General features: G+C 44.0%; 3 protein-coding genes and 1 non-coding gene across 4 annotated transcripts; 1 reads left to right on the top strand and 3 right to left on the bottom strand.

Moving 5' to 3' along the window:
- Nucleotides 1–160: 160 nt before the first annotated feature.
- LOC117858354 (3'-5' exonuclease) lies at nt 161–1,234 on the top strand. Its single transcript, XM_034741411.2, has one exon. It carries the CDS (start codon nt 300–302, stop codon nt 927–929), a length of 630 nt encoding a protein of 209 aa, XP_034597302.1. The 5' UTR covers nt 161–299; the 3' UTR covers nt 930–1,234.
- A 1,269-nt stretch (nt 1,235–2,503) lies between these two features.
- LOC117857911 (polynucleotide 3'-phosphatase ZDP) lies at nt 2,504–12,254 on the bottom strand. The gene is made up of 18 exons (XM_034740820.2): nt 11,706–12,254; nt 11,584–11,619; nt 10,655–10,960; nt 10,541–10,576; nt 10,192–10,239; nt 10,036–10,092; nt 9,491–9,775; nt 9,365–9,400; nt 8,980–9,042; nt 8,817–8,873; nt 7,155–7,226; nt 6,953–7,009; nt 6,786–6,862; nt 5,684–5,765; nt 5,115–5,231; nt 4,182–4,309; nt 3,232–3,301; nt 2,504–2,897 (listed from the first exon to the last, which is right to left on the bottom strand). Exons 1-18 carry the CDS (start codon nt 12,033–12,035, stop codon nt 2,850–2,852), a joined length of 1,905 nt encoding a protein of 634 aa, XP_034596711.1. The 5' UTR covers nt 12,036–12,254; the 3' UTR covers nt 2,504–2,849.
- Nucleotides 12,255–15,764: 3,510 nt separating this feature from the next.
- LOC117859367 (small nucleolar RNA snoR145) lies at nt 15,765–15,907 on the bottom strand. Its single transcript, XR_004641166.1, has one exon. It is a non-coding gene; the product is annotated as a small nucleolar RNA snoR145 (small nucleolar RNA).
- A 172-nt stretch (nt 15,908–16,079) lies between these two features.
- LOC117857594 (reticulon-like protein B2) lies at nt 16,080–18,126 on the bottom strand. The gene is made up of 5 exons (XM_034740346.2): nt 17,640–18,126; nt 17,032–17,212; nt 16,756–16,897; nt 16,591–16,660; nt 16,080–16,502 (listed from the first exon to the last, which is right to left on the bottom strand). Exons 1-5 carry the CDS (start codon nt 17,851–17,853, stop codon nt 16,336–16,338), a joined length of 774 nt encoding a protein of 257 aa, XP_034596237.1. The 5' UTR covers nt 17,854–18,126; the 3' UTR covers nt 16,080–16,335.
- Nucleotides 18,127–19,930: the final 1,804 nt, after the last annotated feature.

Here is a 19,930-nt window from a genome sequence, read left to right as displayed (position 1 = left end):
TGGGAACGAAAGTTGAAGTCCTTATTAAATAAGGAAGGAAAAAATTTTGAGGAGTAAGGAAGGAACAGGTCGGTGTAAAAAATAAGGAATATTCTCAAAATAAAATCCGTTCGCGCGAGAGCAGGCAACACAGTACCGTCTTTGTTTCCGTGCTGTTCCCCTTCCGCCTACACAGAAGGGTCGCTCCCACTCCCATTGTAGGCAGCGCACACGAGTCCGTCTGATCTCCGTCTCCAACACATCACCACTCGATAACCCCAGCGCAGGGAGAGGGGAGAAAGAGAGATCGCCGGAGGGACATGGCGACCGAGATCGAGGGCTACTACCGAGGACGCGGCACCTACGTTGTGTCGTTCGACGGGGACCACCTCTTCGACGCAACGCTCACCAAGTCCGGCGGCGTGGTGGAGTCGTGGCTGGACGAGACGTACCGCATCCACCGCCGCTGCCGCCACCCGCTCGTCGTCGGCCTCGACGTGGAGTGGCGCCCCGCCCGCGAGCCGGACCCCGTTGCCGTGCTGCAGCTCTGCGTCGACCGCCGCTGCCTCGTCTTCCAAATACTCCGCGCCGACTACGTCCCCGACGCGCTGGCCGACTTCCTCGCCGACCGCCGGTTCTCATTCGTCGGGGTCGGGATCGGCGACGACGCGGCCAGGCTGCGGGACGGGTACGGGCTGGAGGTGCCGCACGCGGTGGACCTGCGCCGCCTCGCCGCGCGCGCGCTCGGGAGGCCCGAGCTGCGCCGCGCGGGGCTGGCGGCGCTGGTGCGGGAGGTGATGGGCGTGCGGATGGAGAAGCCGCACCACGTGCGCGTCAGCGCCTGGGACAAGCGCATGCTGACGGAGGACCAGTTCAAGTACGCCTGCGCCGACGCGTTCGTGTCCATGGAGGTCGCCTGGAGGTGTGGTATTCTGCTGGGGAGCACGTAAATTTCCTGCTTTAACTATCTGGAAGCCGCTGCCGCTTTTGTGTTGATCGTAGTAGTCATCTTGTTGCGTGGATTGCATGGATGGCATCTGAAGTCTGAACGAGTGAACGTGAACATTGGCAAGCGATTTGCGTGTTCGTCGTCGTTTTATGCATTTGGATTTGTTAGCCGTTTGTTTATTTGATGATTGCCGTCTGCATTTGGTACTCGTTTTCTTCTGATGAGATGTTCGATCAATATTGCCAAAGCCGGCAGATCCGTAACCCAGATCGACTGCAGTTGCTACTGGGACTGCAAGTTAGCAACTGCACGTGATCATGGCCATCCATTTTCCCAGCCAACGGCCCAGATCAGATGGTACAGTGATAAACAGTGCCGCACTGTAACCGGATGAATGGAGGCGTGGAGCTGGAGGAACAGCTGTAGTCCCTGGAGCACGGCGTCGCTAGCCGTTGCCGTGTACGTCAGGAGTAAACGACAACCCGAAGAAAAAGCATTCATCCGTTGATGCAAAATGCAATGCGTTTTTAGTGTTTACCCATTAGTTGACCAGTCCACGATTCTGCTTCGGCATGTATTGGGTAAAGCTCAAAAAAGTTGGCTTCACCAGCTGCTGCTATAGGGAGCCGGAGGCAAGCGGAGATTTTTTTTTTTTTGTACTTTCCAAAAAAAAACGGAGATACTTTTTTTGTGCAAACTGCAAACGGAAGGAGCTGTGGTCTTCCGGGCTCACGTGGTAGTCAAATGTCGGCAGGTTCCTTCCTGTCGAGAGCCTGGCTCTCGTCAGCACTCAGCACAGCAGTGCCTGCCTGCCTGCAGATGGACGGTACTGTCTACTGTAGCTGTAGCGAGGGGAGAGGTCGAACTCAACCCGCTCGTTCAAGGATCACAACAGGCGGGGAAGCGTTTGCCTTGTGTCATCGTGGCGCACCAGAAATGATGATCAGGGTATTCAGGTGGATTGGGCTAGAAGAAGGAAACACCTTCGCTGTCCGGTTTGGAATCCAACAAGTGGCGTGCGTTGTCTCGGAAAGGATGTTTTTTTACTTTTTTTTTCCCCTTTGCCTTGCTAAAAAAGTGACGTTGTTTCTCCGGAAAAAAAAACGACGTTGATTCCTGCATGTTTGCGGGGATGGGCTGGCGGCGGAGCACGCCTGCGCCGTGGCTGGCTCGTAGTGCCTCGCCCGAGTGGCGGAGCTCGACCACACGATCTATTTGCTTGAGCTTATTCAACCGGCTTATCAGCCACCAAACAGTATTTTTCTCTCACAACAAATCAGCTGTTGGCTTATCAGCCACCAAACAGTATTTTTCTCTCACAACAAATCAGCCGTTCCAACTTTTCAGCCAGTTTATAAGCATGCGTCGGAGTTGGGCCAGCAGAATCGAGCATGGGAATGCCTGAATTGAGCTCCAGTGTGGACTTCAATGATGGTGCCGGCGACCGGAGGCGAGGAGGATGCGGCAGCGCGGGGACGGAGGCAACGCGGAAAACTCCGAACGTGAGCAGATGGTTTCTCCAGCGTAAAGAGAATACAGCAATCCACTCTTGGATTGATATATTTGAGTCAGATAGAAATTTAGATCATAGCCTAAAATAGCAACCCATATAGATCATCTGCTGAAGCAGTTTTTTTTCTGGTTTTTAGTTATTCTGGCAGTTTATAAGGATATCAAACCAATTTAGGTAATCTACCATAGATGCTTCAAAGGCTGTCCTGAATCCTAAAAAAATGCTGGAGTCCTGCGTTATCTCAGCAAGTATTTAGCACCACATTTTCCAATTGCGAATAGCCAAGATATTACTAGACGGTTTGAACGGCCAAAGACAGATTTCCACATCAGGATAGCTCTCAACATCAAAAACTACATATCATCGTAGCATAACCATCTTGCTCTAATGGATCTGATCTCAGAACTCCTAGGGACCGAAGTATTCCTCAGGAACGTGAAACTTCAGACCGATGGCCTATAATAGGAAATACCACACGTCAGCTAATGAAGGCCTACTTATCCCAAACATGATACTGTAATAAATGAAATAAAAGGGTAACAAACGAATAGGGCTAACTAAAAGCAGCATAGAATCCAAGTAATTTCAACTGAAAATGGATATCCAAAAGTTCCTGCTTTGCATGGTACAGACAGATCTCAGTTTCTTATTAAGTACTCAATGCCTTGTGAATCAGGTTGCTATATATTTTCTCTGAACGACAAGTGTGAGCCTTTCAAATTGTTTAAAATTGAATAAGGAAAAAATATGCTTTGTCGAATGCTCATTCAGACATAAGGTTTTGTCATACCTTAGCAAATTCTATATCGGCATCGCTATGATCGTTCTCCCTCCCAGCAGCGTCACCAACATAGAAAGATCTGAAATAATATGGCAAATCTCAGAAGAGCTTGTGGATAGCTTATATCAAATACAGAAGAACGCATCCTCTGTTTCTTGCAACAGCCAACTCAAGCAGCTCAAAATCTCCTCTTCTTTTAGAGAAGAATGCTTGCCATATCTAGACTGATCAAGCCTAACCCCAGAAAACACGTGCATAGTAAAAAAAATGACTTGGAGCCTTTACTCTGTGGGTTTAACACTCTTACTTCTCATGTCAACAGATTTCCATGTGCAGACTAGCTCAGACAATCCTGTGCATCTTACAACATCATGGAAAATTGACATACTAACTCGAGAAACTAATAAACTATACAGGGGCATAGCTGCAGAGAAACAATGGTCCTCACCGAGGCACTGTGAAAAATTGTAATTGTAGTTATTTCAAGCTCAAAAATGTTGCAATATATGACATCCAATAAAGGTTCCATCCCTCATAATCTAACACTAGTTTATTTTGAATATATATAGGGCAAACAATTCCAAAGAAATAACCATGACTCGGACCCCCAATTATGGGGGACAAACTCTTTTAGTGATTAGGACGAGGTAAAAGGCTCCCAAACATGTCAGCAGTGTGTATACATTTATGTGCACACAACTGCAATCCCACTAGCATACCCTTATCCCGCACGGTAACTACCTCCATATTAGCAAGTAGAAACAGGTAAAGCTTGTGAGACAGATGTGTGGTTCCAGACCATAAAATATGCAGCCCATGCTTAAAAGTGTATACTTCTGGAGTCTCATTAAAAGTGAAGTCCAGTTCTTTGAAATTGTTGATTAAGAGTGATTTTGTGACAGTCTAGTGGTAGTGTGGTTATGTAAAACTGAAATATTGTCTGAGAATAGAATGATTACTTATCCATGTCGATTTCAATTCCGGAATTAAAATGCTGAGCCATCAACCACCACATTCCAGGATTTGGTTTGCGGTATGGATCAGCTGGAGTACCTTTTCCTTTCCCTAAACCACAAGCAATGAAAACCTGCAGGTAGAAATCAAATCAATCAATCATAGAACTACCTGAAATGCAAACACACTTCAAGTGGCAAGCGCTATTTGAGCAAAATTCAGACCCCGGACCAGACTGGGTTTTTTTTTGTGGTGGTGCTGGGCCCAACCAAAGAAAAGCGTAACAAGAACTCCGAGATGATATGATATGAAACATCAGTGCTTTCGGTGTTCTCAATGCACTATGTCCACTACTGTTTGCAGCCACATTCCAATAAATTATATTGGACCTATGTTTTGCCACAAATTGGAGTCTTGTATCCAGTGATAAAGAATTGAATGCTTGCAATTTAATCTTGACATATTATAAATATTTTAAATAATCCAAAGCCCAGAGCATAACTGTCGTGATTGTGATCACTTTGTTTATTCTAGACTGCAAACGTAGATATTACTGGGTTCAAAATCACAAGTGTGAGAGAAACAACAGCCGTATAACAGAACTTTTGTAAACTTATTCGGGTTTTCCATCCAAACAACAATTTATTTCATAACCATTTTTGCAGAGCACATTAAATCAATTGCAGTACCACAGAACACAGAACCTGCAAACTTAAAAACTTATATAAGATATAATGATTTAAGTTAAAGCACAATGCCAGTTTCAGTTATCAGAGGATCTGATACATTCATCGGTTACCTTTTTATTTAAAGGGCTGCTCAGTTTCAGTTATCAGAGTATCTGATACATTCATCGGTTACCTTTTTTAAGGGCTGCTCAGAAGCTTCTTGATACATTGAGACAGGTTTCAGATAAAGAAGATAAATTTATAGCATACCTGAATAGGGACTTTAACACACTCAATAAAGTTATCGAGGCGTCCAACTTTGGAGTCAATAGCTTCCTGCCGCTTATTCTTCCAGCGATCAATGTTTGACTCATTGGTGAATATGACCTAACAGTTGGCAAAAGGAGTTGACATTATTCCCAAAAATATGATATGGAACTGAAAGCAAAGCTATATCCATCCATCAATGTAAGGTGTATTTTGACTAGGGAAATGTAAAATTTTGACCAACAATTAGTTAAATTATATGCATGTTTAGTGTACACGAGGCATCACTAGATTTGTATTCAAAGTGGCTTTAAGATGATATTGATTTTGTAGCAATTGACATTAAATTGTAGGAGAAATGAATGGTCAAGATCTACTTAGGTAGACTTTTCATTTACCAAAATTTGCCTTACATTAATGGATGGAGGTAGTACATATATAACGAGTTAAATTAAGATATTATGCACTTATGAGCATGCTACATGATACTTGCTTCATAGCACACAGATAAAAAGAATGAAAAAGAAAAGAAGTTAAAGACTAAAAGAACTAGTGAGAAGAAAGCAACTAACCAGTTTGTAACCATCAATGTACAGCCTTTGCAATTTTTCCGGAATTGATTTATGCTGTAAAGACCACTTATCTGCACCAATGCTGCACTTGCAGAAGGTTCAAAATTACTAACTGAGTTATTATTAAGAAACAGCATTCAGAATAGAAAGTGGAATCAGAAACTCCACTTGTAACAAATTGTCAACTTGGGAGAACAATTTGCCTCAAGTGGGTTCTATCATTATGCTCAAGGCCATGAAAACATCACCATATTATGTTTCAAAGCTGAACTCCAGATTACTTTGGTGACTATTTCCTTAGAGATGTTAATTCATAGTTGACACCTTCGCTTGTAAAAACTATATTTCCAATTAATCAAGGACACCAAGACAAAAAGCTGACAGATGAAGAAAAAATGAAGTCTCCTGCTGACCAAGACTCTACGGATTCCCCTAGCAACACACAGCAGTGAAAATTCATACATAATGCATGCTTTGCATTTAATTCAAGATCATGAAAGTTTCCACTACAATGGTGCTAGCATCTTTTTATAATGTATAATGCTACGTTTTTTTATAGCAGGATTTAGATTATGATAGTTCTATTTTACACAAAATGATAAAAAAGAAAACTCGACAAACTCCAAACATGTAAGAAGCTACCTATCATCACTTGCTTAAGAATGGAAAAGAGACAATTTCACTAAGGCTCACTTCGTCTTAGGCGAGGGTAGTACAAGTACCGAACCCTTTAGAGAGGTAGTTACACAACCTGTGACTGCGAGCACCAAGGTTCGACCCCAGGTGAGCAGCTTCTCAACTGTAGGCTCCACCAATTAGGCTATTGCTCAGTTCTCAATAGTCATAACTTGTAAACAGATGGCAGGATAAAAATGCTGCTTTAGTTCATTCAAAATAACTGATAGCCCTTATATCCAACTCCTAGAACAACTTCAACCAACTACTTGTAGAACTGCACTCTATAATTTAAAACTGTGTTTAGCAAGGCAATTAAAGTGCAAGTCCATTTTAGAAGACTGATTAATGGAAATAATGTCCACTGCAGAAGCATCTAGAATATAATTTAGAATGAAACAATCTTGTATATCTTATGAGACAATACATCCTCACTGAAGTTTTGGCAAGGCATCCATCAAAATCAAATGCAGCAATCTTGGCCGAAGCATGAAGGCCATCTTCCTGGACATTACAATTGGAAGAAAGTTATTTCTTGAAAAGTCTGTAAGACCTTACAACCAGAAATATTGTATGATACAAATATCAACAAACCTGTTCATGGAAGATAACTGTCTCAAAAGCCTTCCAATGAGTGGGAAGGGTAGCACCCTACGTCAACAGACAACAGGAAGGCACACATGTAGCAATTCAGCATAACAATGTGCTTGCACAAAAACAAACATGGCGTGGCAGGGAGCCCAATCACTTAGCAATAGCAGCCAAAATTGGGAATAGCTAAGAAGAATATAACTACCTTGTAATCTTTACTGATGTCAGATACTGAAAAGGATATAGCTGGACGAATTCTATTGTTCCCTGCAGCCAACTGTTGTCAAATAAAATATTAAAAAAATAGAAATCAGATATTGAGCTTTGAAATGATATTTTGAAGGAAAAGATGGCAGCTGTTTTCCGATTCGTAAAGGAGTGATTTTTTTACAAGGTTTAGATTTGCCATTCTTAAAATTGGTGCTTCATAATTTGACACGCATACCATAATGACATGTGGGGTCATCAAGTCAATGACGGAGGAAGGCCGGAAGGGTGGCAAAAGTCATCACTCCAAGGTCACTTGCATATCGGTTCACAACATTAACATCATATTGCACATAGGGTTTAGGATTAGGGTTTTCTCACAATTTTAATTCTCACGATTTCTAACATGTTTACCATTATTTTCCTAGATAGGACATGTATAAGCAAGAATTTAGGAGTGTTTCATATCATTTTGAAGTATATGTATTGCTCCGTACAAAATAACAAATTTGGACAAGCTGCAATCGATATTTCAGTTCAAGCAAGTTAAACATCAGATTCATGAGTACATATACAATAGATAGTGTAAAGCGCGTGAAGAAAATTGGATTCATCGTTTTGAAACTTAAGATGAATTAATTATGAGATCAGCAATGAATACACAAAGGATTATTTCTGAAAGTATCATAGAAGTGTTTCATGCGAATTTATGAACACTTAACCAATGCTGATCACACAAGCCATTACAAGAATGTATTTTTCTGGGATAGCATCAATCATAAGTAGGCACATAGAATTTGTTTCACAAACTTTAGACAGGTTATGAATTAATGGGGAATTAACAGTCATATACAATCAATGCAAACATTGTCAACCGACACATTCATGAATGCAAGCAAATTTATACAGCAGGGTATAGTCATATAAAGCTAACACCTTTGGAATCATTTTTTTAGGAGCATATGTGATGGATGCAGGTAGAATAATGATCAAGCAACAAAATCAATGGGTAGCGGGTAGCCACATTAAAAGGAGTTCTCTGTGTTTTCAGTTTCAGATATATTACTACCACTCAAAGTTGATTAACAATTAGAAGGATGATCGTGCCAAGGCCAGTGTGGCAATCATCAACATGATATGGAAGAAACATAATGCCTGTTTATCAGGCACCATATTGTGGTAGGACACAAGTAGTAGGTTCGGACATACAGCTATGCACATGCCACCAGCTTGAGATATTGGTTCAGATGCATACCAACAATTTAAGAGCAACTCCAGCAATAGCCCTCAAGCTAAAGCCCCTAAAGATCAAATGGGGTTCTCTCTATTTTTTTAAGGGCCGCAAAAATGTCTCCAACTCCAGCAATAGCCCCCATAGATAGAGGGCACCCTGGAGACCCCCCCGGAATGGAGGGTGGAGGGGGAAAGTTGGAGGCCTCCCCAAAATAGGGAGCCAAGTAGAGGGCCTGCTGGAGCGCGTTTTTTTTTAATTGGCCCTCTAAACTTAGAGTAGGGTCTGCTGGAGTTGCTCTAATCATCGCTAGTTAGTTGCGGTTTACCAGTCCGAATGGAAAAATTACTTCATTTATTTATTTATTTAGTGTCAGCTTCCTCTATAGGTGTTAATGATTTAGGTAAAGTCCAAAGCATATAAAGTCACCTTTACTGCTTCCAGATTATTTTCAGCACCTTCTTTAGAGACCCCCATGCTGTCAACCTAAACGAAATCAAGTAAGAGTGGTTATAGAGAAGTCGCATCAAACACGAAAAAATGTGTTGGTTCTGAAATCAACTACAAGATGCATGTTGAATCAAAGGACAACCATTTGTTCCTTCAGGTTTGGCTCACTCGATTGATCAGCTGCATTGCCATCTCTCTTGTAATTCTGCAAATGTGGTGAACAAAACTGAGAATTTACTAGCAAATAGCAAAAGAAAACTGCCATAAGATGGCAAGTCAGAAGTCATAAAAACTAAAAAACATATAATTTGGATAAATTAAACAGGCCGCTAAGTGCCAGCATCATTTTATTACTCCAACAATTTTGATTAACAAACAGATAAAAACTTCTTTTCCTCTCCCTTTGTTCACCAAAAGTGCCAATCTTTTCCATATTTACAAAAACATCACCTAAAAGTAGGCATATCTAACAATTTATAGCGAGGATACCACCCAGTTTATACAAGTTTGAGTGACCGATTATTTACCTCCTCCAACTCCTGCAACTTCTCACGGTCGTTACTCTGCACGCACCCAAAATCTATACATTAGTCACCAATCTCTCCATAAGCAGAATAAAATTTAAAAGGATTGAAATATACCGAAGGACAAACCTTGATGGAATCAAATCCCTTAAGACTCTCCACAGGAAACACTGGGTATGATGAGGCAGGGAAGCATGCAACATGGTACCATTTGGTGCTGTCATAACCACGGGGGTCATGAGCAGAGGCACCAAGGCGGAGGGCACCTTTGGCAATATTCTCACCGCATCCCTTGCAGGTGGAGCGGCCAGACTTTGCATACTCAACCAAAACGCTTACCTTTTCAGACACCCCCTTCGCAGGCGAAGCCATGTGAGTCTTTACTTTCTTTGGACTAGGCTTGCCCAATGGATTCTGTAAAGGAATTTTTCTGATTATTGAATTGGAAATCAGGCCAAGAGTTTCCAAAGAAAATTAAACATCTTATACAATACTAGTAATAATTTACTAATTTTCTTTACTCGTTTTGTCCTCACCTAGCACATATTGTGGTGGACAAGCAGATTGATTTGAAAGTAGACATGACCTTTATGTTCACATTGTTCAGTCTTTTGTGTGTGCCTTCTTTACAGGTGTTATCAAAGGTTAGCCAGACTTAAGTGTATGTGATTCACCTTTACTTCTTCCGGATTCTTTTCAGTAACTTCTTTCGAGTCCCCAATGCTGTGAGCCTAGAAGAAATCAAGTAATGCAGAAAATGTTACATCAATAAGTGCTATATAGGGGGCTAGGGTCAAATGCAAAATGCTCATGTCAAATCAAATTCCAACCATTTCTTTCTTTAACTGATCAGCTGCATTGTCATCACTCTTGTGATTCTGCAAGTGAATACATTGATTCTAATTAAAAGCACATATTGAGTGGTTGTATAACACAAGGCACAGAAAATATTAACCAAATGAACAGGACAACTAGAATGAACTGTCAAATAATTGCATGTTATAACTCCAAGAGTTTCAGTTGAGGAAATGCTGTAAGTTCCATTAAACTTCTTTTGCGGAGCAAATTATGGACTTACATCTTTCCAATATTTACACAAACTAAAAACTAGTGAGTACAGTACTTCATGATAAAAGGGCCACTTGATTTAAAGTAGCTGTACAATTGATTAATTGATACCTCTGCTAACTTCTGCAGCTTCTCGCGATCATGATCCTACATACACACCAAATCCAAAAATGAGTATCCATAATGAGAACAAAATGCAAAAGCTTGCAACATAAAAGCACAAACCTCGACTGAATCAAACCCCTTCAGATTCTCCACAGGAAATACAGGGTATGATGATGTGGGGAAGCATGTAACATGGTACCACTTGGTATTTTCAAAGCCACGGGTATCATGAAAAGAGGCACCAAGGCGGAGGGTGGCTTTGGCAATGTTCTCATTGCAGCCCTTACATGTAGAGCGGCCAGACTTCGCATACTCAACAGAGACGCTTGCCTTATCTGACACACCCTCTGCAGGGGACTGAGTCTTTACTTTCTTTGGACTTGGTTCCTCCAATGGACTGGCTGCAGTCTGTTCTCTCTTAGGATTCTGAAAATGAGTGATTCTCATTATCATTAGAGCTTTTATTATTTGAAAAAAGAACAAAGGAAGGAACTCTGCCTAATCATTGAGTAGATCATGGAAGTTTGTTAAAAAAATCCCAACAACTATAGATCACTTATATAGCAACTAAAAATCTATTACAGATCCTTTACTCTCTTCTATCCACATTTCACATATATGTTGATTCCACTAATCAGTAATCATAGAACCAGGACAAACAAACAAACAAAAGTGATTGACTCCAAGTACTTCCACTCAGCCAAGAGATCGCAGTGGTATCTTTTGCATTTTGAATTATGCACAGTGCACTTTACATACACCTATCCAACCATACACACATCATCCTACAAGCATGGTGGCAGGGATTGGAAAAATAATGCGGGACAAAACCTCTGAAAAATCAATTCTACTTATGGAGTTCCTTTAGAAAAAAAATCTAATTATGGCATTCCTTTAGAAAAAAATCAATACTACTTAGAGCACTCCTTTACTCGCCATAAATTTGTGAAACTATTCTACATTACCCAAAGTTTAGCATGGAGAGGGCACACAATTGGGGTCTATAGCAGAAATGTGAAAGCCATTTCAGCAAGTGAAGGATGCATTACCTTCTCTAGCTCATGCAATTCCTCACGATCGGCTTCCTGCAGCCCCAAAACCCAACGCATTAGCGCAAAAAAAAAACAGAACGGGATTACGAGCGGAACAAATCCGACCACCCAATGCGAACCTTAATGGAGTCGAACCCATTGATGCTCTCGACGGAGCCGAGCGGGTGGGACGCGGAGGGGAAGCAGGCGACGTGGTACCACTTGGTGGCGTCGAAGCCGCGGGGGTCGCGCGCGGAGACGCCGAGGCGGAGCGCCCCGGAGGCGATGGCCCCGCTGCACCCCTTGCAGGTGGAGCGGCCGGACTTGGCGTATTCAACGGAGACGGTCGCCGCCGCCTGCGGCGAGGCAGACATGGCGAGACGGGCGACGCGAGCAGCGGAGGCAGGGATGAGAAAGCGGAGGCGGCTGGAGTTTCGCGCGAAGGGTAGGGAGAAGGGGACGACGAGCATGCGAGGTGGGGAGCGGGGGGTTTATGGTGGCGGTGGCGGATGAGGGCGTGGGGCGGCGGCTAGGGTTTTGTGCGCTGGATGCGGACGGTCGGCGCGGGGATCGCGGTGGTGGCCGGTGGGGATTTCCGGCGGGAAGAATGAGGGGTTGGGCAGCGAGCCTGCCCGGTGGCGGTGTGTCGCCGACTGCTGTGTTGGCCGGTGGCCAGGCCGCCAGGGTACTTCTGTCTGGGGCCTCGAGTCTCTCGGAGTCTCGCTCTATTTCTTCGAAGTCGTGGAAAAGTCGTAATGGGCTCATTTTACAAGGCCATTCGGCCCGGTGGGCAGCGCCAAGATGGGCGCTGTTGCATTTGGGCATGGCCGCATGCGGTAGTGTTGGGCCTTAAGTAATCGGGCGGTATATTGCCCTCACAAACAAGCTTGGTAAAAAAGAAAAGATTAAAATGAACCGGAGATCCATTAACTTGTAAGTCGGTGTAGGTGTCGCTTAGTTACACGAATTCAAAAGTGTATTTTTCGTCACAGCAGGTCCATACCCCTCCACATAAATATCTAGTGATGACCCGGCACAATGACTGGACATATTCTCTCTCATCCCTCCTCTCTTCCTTTCTCTCCCTTTGGTATTTCATCAAACATGTCGACGGTGGTGGCGGCACGGAGCTCTTCATCCGCTACACCTCCCGCCTCTCTGTTGCATCCGTCCTCCCTCTGATGCCATTGTCTCCTCAGCCGCACAATGGCGGCTCGCTTTCCGACGTCGTCGTCCTCCTCCTCCTAAATCGCCAGAGCCACCTCGCTACAGCAGCGCGCACACAGCCAATTGCCCCTAGCCAGCACATGCTGACACCGCTTTCCTGCCACCGCGTGCATCGGCAGAGAGCGCCCTCCACTTGCCGGCCCTACCCTATCGAGACGGCGAGCAAAGCGAGCGACTGTCGCAGGAGCCAGATGTCTTGAGCGCTGACGACGACAGATGTGGCGGAGGGGCAGGAGGTGAAGCAGATGAAGAGCTCCGTGTCGGCGCTGCCGACATGTTCGATGAAATGCCAGAGGGAGAGAGAGGAAGATGAAATGGGTGAGAGAAGATACCCAGTCAGCTTGTCATGTCAGCGCTAGATGGTCATGTTGAGGGATATGGACCTGCGGTGAACGTTTTAACAAGATTATGAATCAAAAAATACACTTTTGGAATTCTTGGACCTCCTTACAAGTTGATGAACTGTTGATGAACTTTTGATGCCTTTTGATCGAAAGGAAACTAAGCTAGAGTCTTTATAAGCTTGCAATAAAAATTGATTGAGCCGAGCCACGCGAGCTAGGAACTTTTGTTCAGCCCTCGTAACTCGTAAGCCAACCCTGAAACTACTTGCCAATAGGCCTGTTGCTGGTATCCACAATTCATACCCAAATTCACATCCACCTCAAATGGAAGTGTATGGGTAGAAATATATATACCCATTAGAAATGGGGAGGGTACAATTTATCTATTGGATATATAATATCTAGTACAAAATTAATTATCTATTGGATATGGATGAGAATGGGAAGGGTAAGGATTGGATAATATATATTTAGATTTAAGTATAAATAAAAGTGAATTTGTCCGTACCCGAGGGCCTACTTGCCAAAGCAGGCAACCCGAGAGCGGGAGCAAAGAAAAGCTCCACGCCGGAAACGGAGAGCCTTCGCTTTGCACTCGATCGCCTCTCGGGCCTAACAGTGGCCATTTGAACATCAGCGTCGGTCAACACACACATGCCCTATTCTAGAAGGTAGCACGTCAATGTCGGTCAAAGCTCTGCTTTATCTTGCTTTTTCTAACCGCCCAGCTTAAATCGTCAGCATAACATCGACGTGTCTGGATTCTCAGCGTTAAACAAATCGATGATCGCGTCTCGACTCTCGAGTGTGCACGCTCACAAGAGGCCCAACTTTTTCTGCCGGTGGCTTCTTGCAGGGGCGCGATGCCGCGACGTCCTCCTCTTTTGTTGCCGGTCCGAGGAAGGGGACCCAGATAAATTCTCAGGGGCTGTGGATGGTGTCACGCGAGAGCGACCCACCCGGCCGAGCAATGTCAGCAAGGTTGCTTCCATGCACTGCTAATAGGTGATCGCAACCCTTTCTTAACATCCCCAGCAGGCCAGCAGCTCCTCCTCTCATATGCATGGCCAGAGCACGGAGCTCTCTGAACCAAACCACTAATGGATCACACCACCTCACATCCCCTACCCGACGTCGGCAGCTTCTCCTACAGCTGGCCGACCAGCAAACCAGAGCCGCGCCCCGAGGAGCGCATCGGCCACGGCGACATCACCAGCTTCATCGGAACGGACCCTGCGTCGGCGTCGCCGTGGAGTTTCGACTTCCGGCGATCGCTTCCCCAGCAGACCGAGTCGATGGCCGACGCCGACCAGATGTTCCTCGACGGCCTGCTCCTTCCACTCCAACTTGCCACAAAGCAAGGCCAGGACGATGGCGATTCCGGCCGCAGGGAGTCGGTGCTCACGCGGTCGCTCTCGCTGGACTCGTCACAGAGGATGGTAGCCTCCGCGACCGCGAGCAGGCGGCACCGGCTACCCCCGCCGCGGCCGGCGTCGCAGAACTCTTCGCCTTGCGGTCTCCGCGGTGGCCGCGCGGTGACGCCCACGAGGGGCGCCGTGTTCAGGACGAGCAAGCTCAGGCTGCCGTCTTTTGGTCTTGGGAGATGCGGCAAGCAGCACAGGTGGATGTCGTTCGGGTTCTTGGTGCCCTTGTGCCAGACGATAGTGAGATGCTTCTGGAGGAGGAAGGCAGTGGATGCTTCTGAGCGTGCCGAGTACAGCAGCGCCAAGGTTAAGCTGTGTGATTTAGGCCAAGAGAGTGCCATCAGGGACGCTATTCTCCATTGCAAGAGATCCCTGTAGCCTGTAGGTCATAATAAGCCCGAAACATTTGTAAGGATGGTTGAGCTGTAGACCTCTCTTCTATTTCAAACAGTCCTGGAATTTTGATTTGCCAGCTAGCGCTGAGAAAGGATGGCATGCATCTGCAACTAATCATTTTCTTTTTAACATTTGCTACATGGAAGGCAGCCGTGTTATTCGCATGGCATGATAAGTTTTTTAGCTCAATCCATATCTCACGCTATAAAACTGGTGCCACACAGACTAAATGTCTGACCCTAGATCCTTGCGTTAGATGGGAAAATTTCACCGCGTAGGCATTCTGAACCTGAACGACGTAACCAATCAACCCCTTATACTTTATAGCATGTGAAAATATATGTTATGATACACATACGCCCACACGAAATGACTGGCAAAATCATTAAACACCCAACAGTTAACAGTATCATACACTGCCAGTTACCAACGAATTTAGCTCCTAGGCCAACTAGGCACATAATCTCATTCAGCAATGAAAAGTCATGGCACTTTACTGAAATGTTACTTTCAAAACCGTTGAAACTCCCAAAACAAATTCCAGAAGACACTGAACCATGTAGCTGCATTAGTTCAATCCATCTAAAAACCGCACATATAACAAAAACATAACTTCAACTCAAATCAGCACAAGCAAAGCACACAACAATAATTTGCAAAAGCTGCTGCCATTAGTCCAAACACAAATATCTTTCCATAACCGCAAGCATACCCGCTACTTCTATTATTATAAAGATTTATATTGCCCCCATGATTAGAAATACAGAACCTCATGAAATCCACACATTGCACAAATATCATCCAGTCCATCTCTGTAGCCATGGTATGAGATGCTGTGAAATACAAAGCAAAATTCAAGCATCGTACGACATGGCTTAATTTATTTATGAAGGTTACAATGTTAGAGAGCTCTCATATTTTCAGATCAAGCCTCTGCTGGGACCTTCAATCTCAAATGACTTTCCCTGTATGCAATGATGCACTGCCATATTGGATGCATATTCATGACTCATGACAATGGACTACAATGACATACTGGATTAAATATTATCATAGTGTACCCACAGAAATATGCATACCTCACTAGCCTAGCAGAAGCAAAAGGCACTTGTCAATAGAAAAGTTGTACCACAAGGTTCCCATGACATTAATAGATAGCGTGATATATTTCAAGCTTCCAGATAGCTGAAAGTTGAAACCAAAAACAAGATCAACAATTTTCAGCTTACACGACTTCAAATATCAGCAGATCACAACAGTAAGTCATGCTAGAGTTGCCCATACAGATATATACTATCAACTAGTGACCTGAACCAGCAACCATCCTTCCAAAACCAAAGGTGATTTATCATATTCATAGCGAGAACCTTAGTACCAATCTAGTGCTTCTTATCTTTCAAAGGGCCCTTTGGAATCTTCGATAGGCACTTCTCATCGAAGATGGCATAGTACTTCTTCAGTTCAATCATAGCCTTCTCACCAAAAGCATCAACCTTGTCCTCATACTTCTCATACAGTACTGGCACAGTGTACAGCACCACGAAGACTGCAATGGGAACAGAACAATTTTCATTCATAATTTGCATCAAAGCTATTAAGAAATATTTGAGGAGCATAGGGCACACAGTCATTACCAATGTAAAACAATGTCAGGAAATTGCAGCAGCTACCAAGGACTGAAAGAAGCCAGAAACCTGCAATAACCTGCAATAAACAGAAGAACAAGCACTGTGTATCAGCACAATACCAAGAATTTCATGACACTGGGCACATAAATTCCAAAGAAACAACAAACATACGATTAGGAACTTCTTTAGATCACGGCCATGTCCAATTTCCCTCAAGGTAGCGAAGCCCCTGTTGATCTCATATCTCAGTGAGAGTGCAACGTTAACGGCCACATCCTCTGAGATTTTCACCTCAGGAATGTTTGGTGGAGACCTGACAATCAGCAACACCACAAATTAAAATCGCATGAAAATTAGCTCCTGGCATGACAATCAGCAGCTCCAGGTCCAGAATGAATTCGATGTGTTTCAGCTTTCATTTGAACATTAAGAATCACAGAAGCTCACTTGTTGATGAAAGTGGAGGCATTGGACCACAGGAAGAGGATGGCCAGTGAGAGGATGAGGCAGTGGCACACCAAAGTGAGAAGATGGTACTCCATGACCTCGAACAGGAGCCAGATGGCTGTCGCACTGGCAAGGACACCGCCGGATATCTTCTTGTTCCTCCATAGGACAAGATCAGCAGCTGCAATCGCATTTTTATACAAATAATCGCATCAGTCCAAGCACCCACAGCAAACAAGTGAAGGGTTAAACATTCCAGATCCATTTCTAAATCCAGATCGAGCAGAGCATCTAAGGGTTTAAGGGTAAGGACAAGCTGCGCCGCCGCTTAACCGCTATAACTAATCAAATCAATTAGTGAAATCTTAACGCTACAGCCCAGGAGCGAACACTAAACCCTCGGACGCTTAACAAATACGCTAACAGATCCCAAAACCAGAAACCCAAACTCCTTTCAGTTAATCATAAACCAGCTTATAATGAAGTGACGAACTACGCAGCAACAAAAGTAACAGTCCGGGAAGCACAAGCGAGCGCGAATATAACCAGATCGGATTGGATCTAAGCCACAAAACTAGCGAATCGGGACAACAAATCGCGGGACTTACTCTTTCCGCCGCCGAGGACGGAGTGGACGTCTCTCTCGCGTCCGAAGAGACGGTAGATCTTGGCCTTCATGGCCTCCGCCGCCGACGCGGACGAGGACCCCTTCTTCTTCTCGTCGTCCGAGTCAGACGACGACGACGAGTCCGCGCCGTGGAACTTCTCAGAGATCTTGTCCATCACCGACTCCAGCACCGGCTCCTCCTTGTGCTCAGCCATGCCGCCCTCCTCTCCCCTACTCCGCTGCCGCCGCTGCTCGGATGAAGAACCGCAAAAGCTGTAGCTTGTTGGCTGGTTCTTCTTCCCCTTTTCTTTTGCTGCGAGGTGCGCTCACCCAAAGACGCCGTGTGTGTACGTAGCGAGCCCAGGTCTCCCTTATATCCGGCACGTGATGCGATCCTCGCCGTCCGTTTGAATTCGCAGCGGCCGTGGATACGAGCCGATGCCGTTTGAATACTGGCTCGTTTTGTCCGCGGCAGCAGGTGTCCCCACAGAAAAGATTTCCACCCACCCCCCCTTCTCTTAACGGCGAATCAAGGATCCGAGTAGAGATCCGGGCCCAGCGGCAGTGGACAACCGCATGAGGGTATGGAAATGGGTCGCCGCGGCATTGGTGCTTAAGGGTTAAGTTTAAGGTCGTGGACAGGGAGGCGCCGTCTTCAGCGCGGCCACGTCGCCGGGCCGCCGAGCAAGTCTGAGGACGGTGGAGATCGCGAGGAAAGCTTCGGGACGTGTGACACGTAGCAAGATGGACCCCTTGGCCGGCATCCGTCGGCGCGGAACGGCTGGTAGGCTGTTGGTGGGACCTGGGAAAAGAAATGGTAGGGAAGAAGTTTCTAGAAGGCGGTCACGCGGTTTGAATTCGACAAGACCAAAGGGACTTGATGGCCAAGGGTCCTTTTGCTTCACGCATTCTTAATTAATACGCGTAGAAAATATGTATGATTTTCAAAAAAAAAGGTAAAAATATTACAAAAGTGTGATATTCCCTCAAGTTTCATTCGATGAAAACTAACCCCTAACAAACTAAAGCGGTGTACTTACATCCCCAGCTTATTTAATGATGATTTAGTGTCATCTAAAATCAATTTATTAGGCCATGTACTCATCTTAATAACCATTGCTTACTTGCTTAGCCACATGTAATGTTGATATAATAGTTTGGTGTGAATTGGTTCTGTTAATTTTTCGAATAAATTTTTTATGGATAGCCAATTTATAGAATTTACTGATTTTTGGCTTTATGCTTTATATAGAGCATATTACATCGCTAAGGAGTGATTAATTGGATGATTACGTGGCATAAACTATCATTAGATGGTACTCAACAATTGTTAATATGAGGTGGGGATGGTAAATGCACCAGTTTAGTTAGTTAAGAGGTTCATTTACACCACATGAAATATGAGGGATGAATGTCACACTTTTGCAATACTTGAGAGATGAAAAATATACTTTTTTCCAAAGGTGAATGCATCACAAGTATATCCAAGTCTAGCTCTAGACGATCTTTTCTACCCGTTCTAGAATGTAAGAGGTTTAGTTGTGTCATTAAATCAAACTTACATAATTTCATCAAATTTATTGAAAAAATACACCAAAATCTATAAAAAGTAAGAACAATTTGATCTAGGCCAAAATTAAAGCCTGATGTAATTTGCAATCGAGAATTGGCTACGAATTTAAATTTTAAATATAAATATACCTCTATGGGGAAAAATTATTTGGCGCCGTTAAGATACAATTTTCATTACTGATTTTCTTCCTAATGTTTATGAAACACAACGATATCACTATAGAACTATTTTCGGATTTAGAAAGTCTAGACTACTCTCTTTCGAATCCTCCATTACTCGCTTCTGCTTCTTGCAAACGAAAGATGATAAAAAAAATTTGAATAGGATGTGGAGCATGGTCAAAACTATCCAGATCAAAAGGCAAGTGTCCAGTCATGTTCCCATAAAATTAAAAATATTAACTATAGGTGGGTATTTAGATTGATTCGATGCACAAAAAGTTACGCAAGTAATTCAATGCATGTCATCTCTTGATCTCTACGGGGTCAAGCTCGGCCAAGCTTGTAAAACTAAATTTGTATTTTTCTCATTTATCGAGCAAAACTAATTAAGTTTATGATAGAGATGTGAGCATGGGATAAACTATACCGAGTAGGGTGTGTGGATTGTAGAGATAGTTGGCTAATCTCCTAAAGAAAAAATTTCAAACTACTCCCTTCAAATATAAATTACTCCCTTCAAATATAGTAAAAGTCCAAATAACCTCCTAAACTACTTTT

This window comes from Setaria viridis, chromosome 5, assembly GCF_005286985.2.
Source record: "Setaria viridis chromosome 5, Setaria_viridis_v4.0, whole genome shotgun sequence".
Classification (NCBI taxonomy): domain Eukaryota; kingdom Viridiplantae; phylum Streptophyta; class Magnoliopsida; order Poales; family Poaceae; genus Setaria; species Setaria viridis.
This window is presented reverse-complemented; position numbering and strand designations above follow the sequence as displayed.

What these genes read in the sequence shown, in the direction of transcription:
- LOC117858354 (XM_034741411.2), top strand. Translation starts at nt 300, where the DNA reads ATGGCGACCGAGATCGAGGGCTACTACCGAGGACGCGGCACCTACGTT.
- LOC117857911 (XM_034740820.2), bottom strand. Translation starts at nt 12,035, where the DNA reads ATGCTCGTCGTCCCCTTCTCCCTACCCTTCGCGCGAAACTCCAGCCGC. An exon ending in AGGGGTTTGATTCAGTCGAG is followed by an intron (nt 10,577 to 10,654) that starts GTTTGTGCTTTT and finishes GTGTGTATGTAG; the next exon opens with GATCATGATCGCGAGAAGCT. An exon ending in ACATTGATGGTTACAAACTG is followed by an intron (nt 5,232 to 5,683) that starts GTTAGTTGCTTT and finishes GCCAACTGTTAG; the next exon opens with GTCATATTCACCAATGAGTC.
- LOC117857594 (XM_034740346.2), bottom strand. Translation starts at nt 17,853, where the DNA reads ATGGCTGAGCACAAGGAGGAGCCGGTGCTGGAGTCGGTGATGGACAAG. An exon ending in CGTCCTCGGCGGCGGAAAGA is followed by an intron (nt 17,213 to 17,639) that starts GTAAGTCCCGCG and finishes ATGCGATTGCAG; the next exon opens with CTGCTGATCTTGTCCTATGG. An exon ending in GCCTCCACTTTCATCAACAA is followed by an intron (nt 16,898 to 17,031) that starts GTGAGCTTCTGT and finishes GCTGATTGTCAG; the next exon opens with GTCTCCACCAAACATTCCTG.